Source organism: Salvelinus fontinalis, chromosome 33 (assembly GCF_029448725.1).
Source record: "Salvelinus fontinalis isolate EN_2023a chromosome 33, ASM2944872v1, whole genome shotgun sequence".
Classification (NCBI taxonomy): Eukaryota; Metazoa; Chordata; class Actinopteri; order Salmoniformes; family Salmonidae; genus Salvelinus; species Salvelinus fontinalis.
In genome coordinates, this window is record NC_074697.1 from 25376279 (window position 1) to 25388687 (window position 12409).

General features: G+C 45.9%; 1 protein-coding gene across 9 annotated transcripts in view; it reads right to left on the minus strand.

Annotated features, from left to right (window-relative positions):
- The window catches only part of LOC129831877 (kin of IRRE-like protein 3), a 228562-nt gene that overhangs the window by 37777 nt on the left and 178376 nt on the right, over positions 1-12409 (minus strand). For all 9 annotated transcript variants that reach the window (XR_008755826.1, XM_055895418.1, XM_055895421.1 and 6 more), the window contains exon 5: positions 8791-8941. Coding sequence is in view for 8 of the 9 variants with exons in the window: in XM_055895418.1 (XP_055751393.1) it covers positions 8791-8941 (151 nt within the window). In the remaining variant the exon portion in view is untranslated. The remainder of the gene's footprint in view (positions 1-8790; positions 8942-12409) is intronic.

Genomic DNA, 12409 nt, shown 5'->3' on the forward strand with positions numbered 1-12409 from the left:
GTGAGCTCCTTTGAGGCTTCATGTGACAGGCCCATCAAAATGCAGGGCCGCTAAGTCAGATTCATCGTGAGAGTGAAATGGAGATGGTGGGAGGGGAGCTGGGAATAGCAGCGCTGGTGATGATGGCAGTGGTGGTGACAACAACAGCATGGCTAAAAAAAGAGGAAAGACAGTGTAGTTTGCTGACAGCTTTTGATCGGAAGTTCAAAGAGAGGAGCAGATGGCGTTTTTGAACAATCAGCCAACTTCTCTAGATTTCCCAGAGATGGTGCCAACGTGAATTGCTTTCTTCCCTTTCTTAAAGCTCAATTTCAACTCTCTTTGGGTACACAGCTGTTCCTCCATGAGGATAAGCCTCCAGGAGCAACGGCTGGTTCTGAAGGATGGGGAGTCTGTTTATTCACAACTAGGGCAGTGGCATATCCCTAGCAATACGGATATTGATGCTGCCTGCTGGTTGGCCCAGTGTATTACTGGAGGGGGGCACACAACTGCAGGTTCACGGCTTGACTAACACACAAAGCCAACACCATGCATTTATTTACCCACTCACACAATGCAGGCATATGTTTTGCTATTCCGACTGTAGGCCATATGTTTGGGCTTTTTACATTTTCAAGTATACCTGGAAGGTTCAACAGTAGATCCGACACATGGTTTACTTTCAAAAGTTTGAAGAGAAAACAGTTGAGGCTGGTGGGCATAGCTTAGTTGAGTGATGGTACAGATGCTACTGATTTCCATTCAAAACCTTACATGAAAGTAACAATACAATGAATCCAGATTGAGCCACTGCTCCCAATTGTAATCCTTATGATAAAATCATTACACCTCTGTTATACTCGAACTAGCGGCCAAAAATAATTCCAACCCATGTTTCCCTCTCTTTTTTCGAGATCAATTTGTCATTATGTGCTCGATTAGGCAAAGAGAGCATGAAGTGGAGCTAGGTAACAAACACAAATCCTACCCCACCACACATCTGAATGTTTTCTATTAATTAGTCTCAAATGGCATTACCTTGCCGCTGCTCGACTTATTTGCAATGCAAATGCATTAGACTTAACCCTCACCCCACCCCGTGTGTGGGGGATGCCGTTCACACATGGTGGACGCAGCACAACAGACAGATAAACACATAGCCAGCCAGAAGATATTATCATGAGGCTTGCTATATGGTGTCTTTGGTTCAGAGTTGGAGGATGTGATTTTCAGGCTTTGCTCTACCCTATAAAAAGTCTACAGAGCACAATATAAAGAATGCCCAAAGTCATGATGTAGTTAAGAGAGAACCAAGGGCTAACTCTGCTATCAAATAATTACAGTGAGCTAATGTACTCACTCGCATAACTAAAGTCTGCACTCTGTCCATGGTCCTGAACTCACCCTGCCTCCTGCCGATCTGCATGTTTAGATACTAATATGCTTAACCTCCAGGTCAGATAACTCTGTATGAACTTGTGTTGAGCTGAAAATGCTGAGGCCAATGTAATTCACCAGCACATTAAAGTGATGATAAAGGGAAATAGTGCCCAAAAATGTATTGGATTTGACACAGGCTTACGCTGTGCAGTAAAGTTTTGGGGTAATGTTTAGATTACTCAAAATCAGACAGAGAGTTAAGGCTTTAAAAGGGAAAGGTGGCCAAAATAAAAGTTATCCACAGAGTTAAATCTACGAAAACATTTATTACTTTTGTTGTAGCTGACTGTAATGAATTTCCTCTTCGTCTGAGGAGTAGCAAGGATCGGACCAATGTGCAGCGTGGTAAGTGTCCATAATAGATTTTTAATAAATAAAAATGAACACAGAACAAAAGTAACTAAACACGAACAAACAACCGAAACAGTCCCGTATGGTGCAAACACTGAAACAGGAAACAACCACCCACAACACACAATGGAAAACAGGCTACCTAAATATGGCTCCCAAACAGAGACAACAATAAACAGCTGCCTCTGATTGGGAACCACACCAGGCAAAACACATAGAAAACAAACAACCTAGAAAAAAGAACATAGACTGCCCACCCCCAACTCACGCCCTGACCAACCTAACACAAAGACATAAAAAAGAAACTAAAGTCAGAACGTGACACTGACATTATCACATAGAACCAATTAGTCAAATTTTAATGAAGGGATCGGAGACAATCACTAAAATTAATACGTAGAGACACATGCACACAAATGCTCACACACATCCTTCCTCTCTTTCTCAATAGCATTTAAACATAGAGAAACATGTTCTCTCTTTCTCAATAGCATTTAAACATAGAGACACATTTTCTCTCTTTCTCAATAGCATTTAAACATAGAGACACATTTTCTCTCTTTCTCAATAGCATTTAAACATAGAGACACATTTTCTCTCTTTCTCAATAGCATTTAAACATAGAGACACATTTTCTCTCTTTCTCAATAGCATTTAAACATAGAGACACATTTTCTCTCTTTCTCAATAGCATTTAAACATAGAAACACATTTTCTCTCTTTCTCAATAGCATTTAAACATAGAGACACATTTTCTCTCTTTCTCAATAGCATTTAAACATAGAGAAACATTTTCTCTCTTTCTCAATAGCATTTAAACATAGACACATTTTCTCTCTTTCTCAATAGCATTTAAACATAGAGACAAATTTTCTCTCTTTCTCAATAGCATTTAAACATAGAGACACATTTTCTCTCTTTCTCAATAGCATTTAAACATAGAGACAAATTTTCTCTCTTTCTCAATAGCATTTAAACATAGAGAAACATTTCCTCTCTTGTCAGTACTTAGGCTACTGTGGTACTGAAGACAATCTTTCTCTCTCTCTCTTTTATCTCTCTTTCTTTTACTCTCTGTTTCTTTCCCGTCTCTGAAACACACACACAGACACATGCCCTCTCATGACCGTAAAATATTACTCTGTATCTGTGACAGAAGATCACTATTGTAAAGGCAGTCAATGTTGTTCTCCCCCTTTAACGAGGAGGAGCATGGATAGGACCAAGATGCGGATTGAGGGAAATAAGCCATCTTTTAATGAACAAACAGCAAACAAGACACTACAAACTACAAAACAACAAACGTGACTAACCTTCAACTGTCCTGTGAGGACACAGGAACAAACACCCACAAAACACCAGTGAAACCCTGGCTGCCTTTGTATGACTCTCAATTAGAGACAAACAATACACACCTGTCTCTAATTGAGAATCATACCAGGCCGAACACAAAACCCCACATAGAAATACAAACATAGACAAACCCACCCAACTCACGCCCTGACCAACTAAAATGAATACAAAACAAAGGAAAACAGGTCAGGAACGTGACAGAACCCCCCCCTTAAGGTGCGAACTCCGGGCGCACCAGCACAAAGTCTAGGGGAGGGTCTGGGTGGGCGTCTGTCCACGGTGGCGGCTCTGGCGGTGGACGAGGTCCCCACCCCACCATAATCAATCCCCGCTTCTTTATCCCCCTCCCAATGACCACCCTCCCACTAACCCCACCTAAATGAAGGGGCAGCACCGGGATAAGGGGCAGCACCGGGATAAGGGGCAGCACCGGGACAAGGGGCAGCACCGGGACAAGGGGCAGCACCGGGACAAGGGGCAGCACCGGGACAAGGGGCAGCACCGGGACAAGGGGCAGCACCGGGACAAGGGGCAGCACCGGGACAAGGGGCAGCACCGGGACAAGGGGCAGCACCGGGACAAGGGGCAGCACCGGGACAAGGGGCAGCACCGGGACAAGGGGCAGCACCGGGACAAGGGGCAGCACCGGGACAAGGGGCAGCACCGGGACAAGGGGCAGCACCGGGACAAGGGGCAGCACCGGGACAAGGGGCAGCACCGGGACAAGGGGCAGCACCGGGACAAGGGGCAGCACCGGGATAAGGGGCAGCACCGGGACAAGGGGCAGCACCGGAACAAGGGGCAGCACCGGGATAAGGACCAGCACCGGGATAAGGGGCGGCCGGTCCTGGCTGAGGGACTCCGGCAGGTCCTGGCTGAGGGACTCCGGCAGGTCCGGGCTGAGTGGCAGCTCCGGACTGTAGGGCAGCTCCGGACTGTAGGGCAGCTCCGGACTGTCGGACGTCTCTGGCAGCTCCTGACTGGCGGGCGTCTCTGGCAGCTCCTGACTGGCGGGCGTCTCTGGCAGCTCCTGACTGGCGGGCGTCTCTGGCAGCTCCTGACTGGCGGGCGTCTCTGGCAGCTCCTGACTGGCGGGCGTCTCTGGCAGCTCCTGACTGGCGGGCGTCTCTGGCAGCTCCTGACTGGCGGGCGTCTCTGGCAGCTCCTGACTGGCGGGCGTCTCTGGCAGCTCCTGACTGGCGGGCGTCTCTGGCGGCTCCTGACTGACGGACGGCTCTAGCGGCTCCTGACTGACGGACGGCTCTACTGGCTCGGGACAGACGGGCGGCTCTAATGGCTCGTGGCAGACTGATGACTCAGATGGCGCTGGGCAGACAGATGGCTCAGACGGCGCTGGGCAGACAGATGGCTCAGACGGCGCTGGGCAGACAGATGGCTCAGACGGCGCTGGGCAGACAGATGGCTCAGACGGCGCTGGGCAGACAGATGGCTCAGACGGCGCTGGGCAGACAGATGGCTCAGACGGCGCTGGGCAGACAGATGGCTCAGACGGAGCTAGGCAGACGGGCCGTTCAGGCACCGCTGGGCAGACGGCAGACTCTGGCCGGCTGAGACGCACTATAGGCCTGGTGCGTGGTACCGGAATTGGAGGTACCGGGCTGAGGGCACGCACCTCAGGGCGAGTGCGGGGAACAGGAACAGGGCACACTGGACTCTCGTGGCGCACTCTAGGCCTGGTGCGTGGTACCGGAACTGGAGGTACCGGGCTGAGGGCACGCACCTCAGGGCGAGTGCGGGGAGAAGGAACAGTGCGTCCAGGGCTCTGGAGACGCACAGGAGGCTTGGTGCGTGGTGCCGGAACTGGAGGCACCGGGCTGGAGACACGCACCATAGGGAGAGTACGTGGAAGAGGAACAGGGCTCTGGAGATGCACTGGAAGCCTGGTGCGTGGTGTAGGCACTGGTGGTACTGAGCTGGGGTGGGAAGGTGGCGCCGGATATACCGGACCGTGAAGGAGGACACGTGCTCTTGAGCACCGAGCCTCCCCAACCTTACCAGGTTGAATGGACCCCGTAGCCCTGCCAGTGCGGCGAGGTGGAATAGCCCGCACTGGGCTATGCAGGCGAACCGGGGACACCACCTGTAAGGCTGGTGCCATGTACACCGGCCCGAGGAGACGTACTGGAGACCAGATACGTTGGGCCGGCTTCATGGCACTCGGCTCGATGCCCAACCTAGCCCTCCCAGTGCGGCAAGGTGGAATAGCCCGCACTGGGCTAAGCACGCGTACTGGGGACACCGTGCGCTTTACCGCATAACACGGTGTCTGACCAGTACGACGCCCTCTTACTCCACGGCAAGCCCGGGGAGTTGGCTCAGGTATCCAACCCGGCTTCGCCACACTCCCCTTTAGCCCCCCCCCAAGAAATTTTTGGGTGAGCCTCTCAGGCTTCCAGCCGCTCTGCCTTGCTTTTGCCTCATAAAACCTCCTCTCCGCCTTTGCTGCCTCCAGCTCCGCTTTGGGGCGGCGACACTCCTCTGGCTCTGCCCAGGGTCCTTCTCCGTCCAGAATCTCCTCCCAAGTCCATTCCTCTTTTCCCCATTGCTGTAGTTCCTTCTCTCTCTCCTCAATCCGCTTGGTCCTGTTGTGGTGGGTGTTTCTGTAAAGGCAGTCAATGTTGTTCTCCCCCTTTAACGAGGAGGAGCATGGATAGGACCAAGATGCGGATTGAGGGAAATAAGCCATCTTTTAATGAACAAACAGCAAACAAGACACTACAAACTACAAAACAACAAACGTGACTAACCTTCAACTGTCCTGTGAGGACACAGGAACAAACACCCACAAAACACCAGTGAAACCCTGGCTGCCTTTGTATGACTCTCAATTAGAGACAAACAATACACACCTGTCTCTAATTGAGAATCATACCAGGCCGAACACAAAACCCCACATAGAAATACAAACATAGACAAACCCACCCAACTCACGCCCTGACCAACTAAAATGAATACAAAACAAAGGAAAACAGGTCAGGAACGTGACAACTATCAACCCTCTCCACCACAATCCTCTCTTCTCCTCTCCCATTGTAACTGGCCTCCATTGAAATAGATAAATAAATCAAAAGCACAACCTAAATTAGATTTATGTGTATTAGGTAGTTGTTGTGGAATTGTTAGACTACATCTTAGATATTGCTGCACTGTCAGAACTAGAAGCACAAGCATTTCACTACACGTGCAGTAACATCTGCTAACCATGTGTATGTGACCAATACAATTTGATTTTATTTGATAAATACTCAGCTTTCCAGGGAGAATTCCATGCAGGGGGAGCACACTAACTAAAATAGGACATGGTGTGTGGATGTGTAGTTGCTTCACCAGCACCTCAAAGACTCTATGTACTGTATCTAGCCTAAATGAAAGCCTAGGGAGGACTAATAGCCTTCATTCACCTGGAACTGGCATCGATCCTGCCAGCCTTTGTTGGAGGGGCCTGGGAACCAGTCATAACATATGAGATACAACATACAAAGGCAACACGCATAGATTTTTTTCTTAGTACTTGACATGGACTACACAAATGGCTGTAATGTATGTTATTCCAGGCTTTTCATCTTGAGTTTGTTTCAGTAACACAGCAACTGTACTATTAAGTTAGCCATTCAGGCCTGAATGTTGTGTGTGGCCCAATGGAATATTTTCTTTGAGGAGGGTTTAAAGCAACCCTCAAGAGTTGAAGGGAACATGGTCATGTATTCTCTTAGCTTGATCTGGTGGTACTGGGTGATCTGGTGGTACCCCCCCCCCCCCCCCCTAAAAAAGTTGAATTTGCATCCTCCTGCAAAATGTCTTGACATAGTATTACATTTCTGTATGTGTCTATTTCGGTGTGAAAGGTCTGGAAATGTATTTATTTAAGTTCTTTCTCCACTATTTCACTCCCCCAGGTACCTCCCTGTTCTGTGAGCAGACAGCTGTCTCTCATCAATATTTACTGCCCCCTGTCCTACACACTGCACCCCTGTAGAGAGGTGAACAGGACCTCTGTGGTGACTACTCTGTCAATGGGAGGTTTGGGGGGAAAGAGAGTGCATGTCTACCTCTCTCTACCTAGCCAATCGCTCCATCATTTATTCATTCAACACCCGTTTTCTCTTGTAGCAGTAAGAAACCAGACGGATACCTCTCTTTGCACACTTCCTCTACTAGAAAATGAATTGTCTGTATTCACACTCAAGTGGTCTTTAGGCTGTCTATAAATGCTCATTGGAATGTAATTCTATAAGCTCTAGCAAGTGTTTAAACTTTCACCATCCACCATCCAACTTTCACCATCCACCTAATATGTATTTCATTGCACACAAGCTTTGTATTCATCGCTCTCATTTTCCTCTGAATGATATTTTCAACAGTGTATTTTAAGAGTTTCATATCCAGTCGCCGAGGCATGAACCCCATAATCAAATGAGTCAGCATCGGAAGTTATTAAATTGCTACCCAGCACCAATGACTCAAACATAAATTAAAGTGCCTTTTATTTCTTGTGCGGCTTAATTAGTGTGGATCTCAGCGTGAGCACCGGAGACAGAGGTGAGGAACACCAGTCTCGCTACCTGTCCACATGCCAAGAGTGGAGGTGGAGGTGGAGAGTGGCAGAAGGTGAGTGGGACGCAACATGATGCTAGTCAATTTCCTCTTGCTCACACTCATTTGTTCTTCACCCTGTGAAAAGCTGTAGTTGAAGCCCCAGTTTTGCAAGTTGCAAAGATCGTTTTCCAGGACTACTCCTTCCCTTTGTTAAGCCTTGTGTCACAACCACAGGAACCCAGTTTGGAGCGTGGAGGGAAGAGCCATCGTAACATAGCTCCTCGCTACTCTCCGTTTCACACAATCACACCACACTTCCTCTCACTTTGCATGACAAAAACATTAGAACAAACTGTGAGGGATGCAAACACCAACAACTGTTAATCATTTTTACCCCGGCGCCTCCATTCGCCTGCATGCTGGCATTGAGCCGGAATGCGCCTCTCGTGGCGTACATAATGAAAAGAATGGAGCCGTCACTTGTAATGGACCTCTAAATAGCATTTTCTGCTTTATTAGTTGTACTTAATGGTGTTGAAGGGGGCTGATGCGAAATCCCTTTGTTCAGAATCAAACTCCTACTGTGACAAGTTCTTGATCGAAAAAGATTCTCTGACAATTGAAGCTCAATGTGTTTTACACGCTGGGCTTACTTTTCCTATTTTGGAGAGGAATTGTGCATGCTCTCGTCATAAAGATTTATAGCATAGAAGAGGAAATAAAAGAGCCAGGGATATGTGCATAATGCCACGGAAAGATTGTTGGAGCAAGAAAAAAATCCCTTTCACTTAAGACAGACGGGTCTAGTGATATTTCATCACTGGAAACAACACTGTGATCTCTTACCAACCCACAAGAAATACAAACCCAAAACCAATATGCATATGCATCAGAGCTTATTCAAAGGAATCTAGATGTGTATAACTGCAACTGTCAAAATTACCTCTTTGTGCTCAAAATACCTACTCTTTCAAGTAGAAATGGTAAACATAGAGAAACATATTATCCATCGAGTCAGGGGCTGATATTGTGGTGGGAAATACCCTAGGGCACACTAACGTTTTGTCAGGGACCAGGTTATAGGCCTTTAGAGGAGGGGAAACTCACGCTGGATGTCGATGTTGACGCTGGTCTCTTTGCCATTGGGCACAGCCTTGTTAGATGCTCGGCAGATGATCTGCTGGCCTGTCTCGATGTTGGATGCAGACAGGTAGAGGGTGCTAACCGTACTCTCCCTCCTTCCATCACGAAGCAGTGTCTGAGAGGAAAAGAGAAAAGGAAAGAGTTTAAAGTTCACCGATGTCGTGGTAGTGGAGAGAGTGGAACATTCTGAATAACATCATAAATCTAAACTCAAGGCCTGGAACGCAAATGCAGCAATTTACCTGAATGCCCTGGATGCCCCTGTGGACAACACAGACAAATAAAGCCCTGGCATGCTCAAGCCTGTAGTCTTGCTCCAAGGCTGATTGATCCGAGAAAAGGAATCTGTTTCTGACCCTCTTTTGTGTGACTGGAGAGTTGTGCTCTGGTGCATGGCTTGTCATACACCACAAAGGAAATCAATCTTCTTTTCACTGCTCATCCTCTGAGCTGCAGCCCTACTCGCATTGTGAGAGCCATCTGGAGGCCGCCCGGTACAATTCTGCCTTGACTGGTGCTCAGGGAGGACTGTGGGAGCCCTGTAACCACCATGCCACAGTGCACGCTCACCCACCAGAACAAATTGGCCATGCCAGGGGCACTGTGTGGCCAACCACAAAGTCAAGACTGATACTGCTTCAAATAATACTCTATTGGTGCTCTATACAAAGATACTGTCCATTACCACAACCCCTGGGTTAGCTTTACAAATAAACTACTGGGATTCAGAAGTAGAATCTCTTCCAATATCATATTATTTTCTTGGCTCTGCCGGTTCTACACTATGATATAAGCAAAGAAATCTGTTTTATTTTCACTTATCGAGGTCCAGCTATAGAGGACATATCAGGCAAGGCCAAGTTAGGACATGTTGCTCTTCATTATATAAACTCCTTTGATGCTTTGTGTGCGCGCGTGTGTGTGTGTGTGTGTGTGTGCGTGTGTGTGTGTGTGTGTGTGTGTGTGTGTGTGTGTGTCCCACTTTAACCGCAAAACTAAATGCTCCTCTGCAATTTCTCCACAGTTTATTCACGATTCACGAACAGGTTGTGATGAAACCCTTTATTTACAGCAGCATTATGAAGAGCTCTGATGAGAACTTCCTTTGAGGATGTACTTTATTTACTTTTCAAACCAAGGTTATGACTCACGTGGGAGGAAAGTTGACAGCTACCCTCTGAAACCAGCTCTCCACAAGTCCTTGTATATAATCATCTCTGTAAGTTCACTAAAGGTGACCATATATATTTTAACCACAATAATCCTTAGATATTAAGGCATGTCACAATGAAAGCTATTGACAGGTTGCCGGATAATAGCAGATAATAGCAGAAACCCAGCTAGATATGCCACGCACTGACTGCATGTTAAAGTGTTAAGGAACCTGGCATTATATTCGTTTGGAGGTTTTTACATATAGTACATGTATGCCTTTTCATCATCTTACTTTTCTGCTTTCTCCAGTCAACGACTATAAGTCTTCTTAAGAAATACAGGAAACTACAAAAATGTCTTAATGGGGCGTTTGGCCACCACGAAACAGAACAGCTTCCTTGCACCTTGGCATGGATTCTACAAGCGTCTGGAACTCTATTGGATGGATGCGACACCATTCTTCTACAAGAAATTCCATAATTTGGTGTTTTGTTGATAGTGGTGAAAAACACTGTCTCAGGCGCCGCTCCAGAATATCCGATAAGTGTTCAATTGGGTTGAGATCTGGTGACTGAGACGGCCATAGCATATGGTTTACATCATTTTCATGCTCATCAATCCAATCAGTGTCCACTCATGCCCTGTCGATGGGGCATTGTCATCCTATGGGAGCATAGCCATAATGGCCGAAATAATGGCCTGCCCAGCATTTTTATACATTGTTTAATTGCTTAATTAACTCAGGAACTACACCTGTGTGGAAGCACCTGCTTTCAAAATAATTTGTATCCCTCATTTACTCAAGTGTTACCTGTACCTAGCCAAGAAAAAATACTATTGTCTTGGAGTGAAATAATATGTATGTAAGGAATACGCAAAATAGCGTAAAGATACTGTACATTCATATGTTGTTCTTCTGCATTTGCATTAAAACGAAATGCCTCTGTGTCACGTTCCTGACCTGTTTTCTTTTGTCTTGTATTTATTTAGTTGGTCAGGGCGTGAGTTGGGTGGGTTTGTCTATGTGTGATTTTCTATGTTGGGATGTTTGTGTTCGGCCGGGTACGATTCTCAATCAGATGCAGCTGTCAATCGTTGTCCCTGATTGAGAATCATACTAAGGCAGCCTGGGTTTCACGTGTGTTTTGTGGGTGTTTGTTCTTGTGTCAGTGTTCCGCCACACAGGACTGTCACGGTAGTTATTTTGTATCGCATATTGTTTTTGTTAATTATTAAATCACTATGGAAACTAACCACTCTGCGTATTGGTCCGATCCGTCTCGCCTCTCCTCGTCCGAGGAAGAGGATTACGACTGCCGTTACACTCTGTGAAGAGTGTCTCAGATCTAACCAGGCTACAAAAGGCCTGGCACTCACCCCTAAAGCAGAACATATTAGCTGTCAGCAGTGGGATGTGTCAATGTAATATCCTTTCTGACACCATCAGGATTGTTTCTCTCATAGCTCTGGACCTGTCTGAAGTCATTCATCTTGTACAGGCCCAGCTACAGCATAGAACTCAACACCCAAGCACTAGCTGTTTTAAAATAGCCCGGATTACAAATTGATGATTTCTCATATCACTGCCTGGAGCATGTGAGGAGAATACCTTTCCCAAGTTAAGAAAGTAACTGAAAAATGGAGAATGAGAAAGTGAAAGTTGCTCTTCAAGATATGGGATAAGGGGGCAGAGACAGTAGAAAGTCACATTGAGTGAATATGGGAGAACCTATAGTATAGTGATAATGCTGATTACATTTCTACTGATAAATATGGAGCTTTTTGATTTTTCAGGAACACCTGCAAGTTTTGTAGTAAATAATCTAATTCTGACAGGCTGTATATTGTTTTTACCTAAACTTTACACAAATTGTTTTTCTGTTTATTACAATTAACAGGAAGGCTTATACAAATAAAAGATGGACAGTTTTCACCTTGCAGGCATGTCTGAAATTCCTTGATTAGTTTAGGTTAGAATCCCAGTGAAAGGGAATATGAAGGGAGGCTCAGAGGGATGTCTAATAATTTGACTGACATTAATATTCTGCTGTTAATCTAACGAGCCTTTGATATGTCCAAACTTGAAACGTAGCTCCAGGTTAAATTAAATTAGCATTTTTTTAATTGCAGACCACATCAGAAGCTCTTTTCAAATCTCAATACTGGATATTAATTTCACTTAGGATTAAGATATTTTGCAAAAGCTTTGTAATACCTATTTCTACAAAAGAGAAAATAATATATTTACATAATTGTTCTGGTCATGGGGTTAAAGAGGTCTTATTTGATTAACTTATCTAATCCTACTACCTGAAAGTCAGATATTTTCTTCAATTCTGTTTAACAATGTTAATTATCTTACTCTTTTAGTGCACCTAAGGCCTAGTTTAAATGTATCTTGGACAAAGCCAGTGAGGTTAATTACATT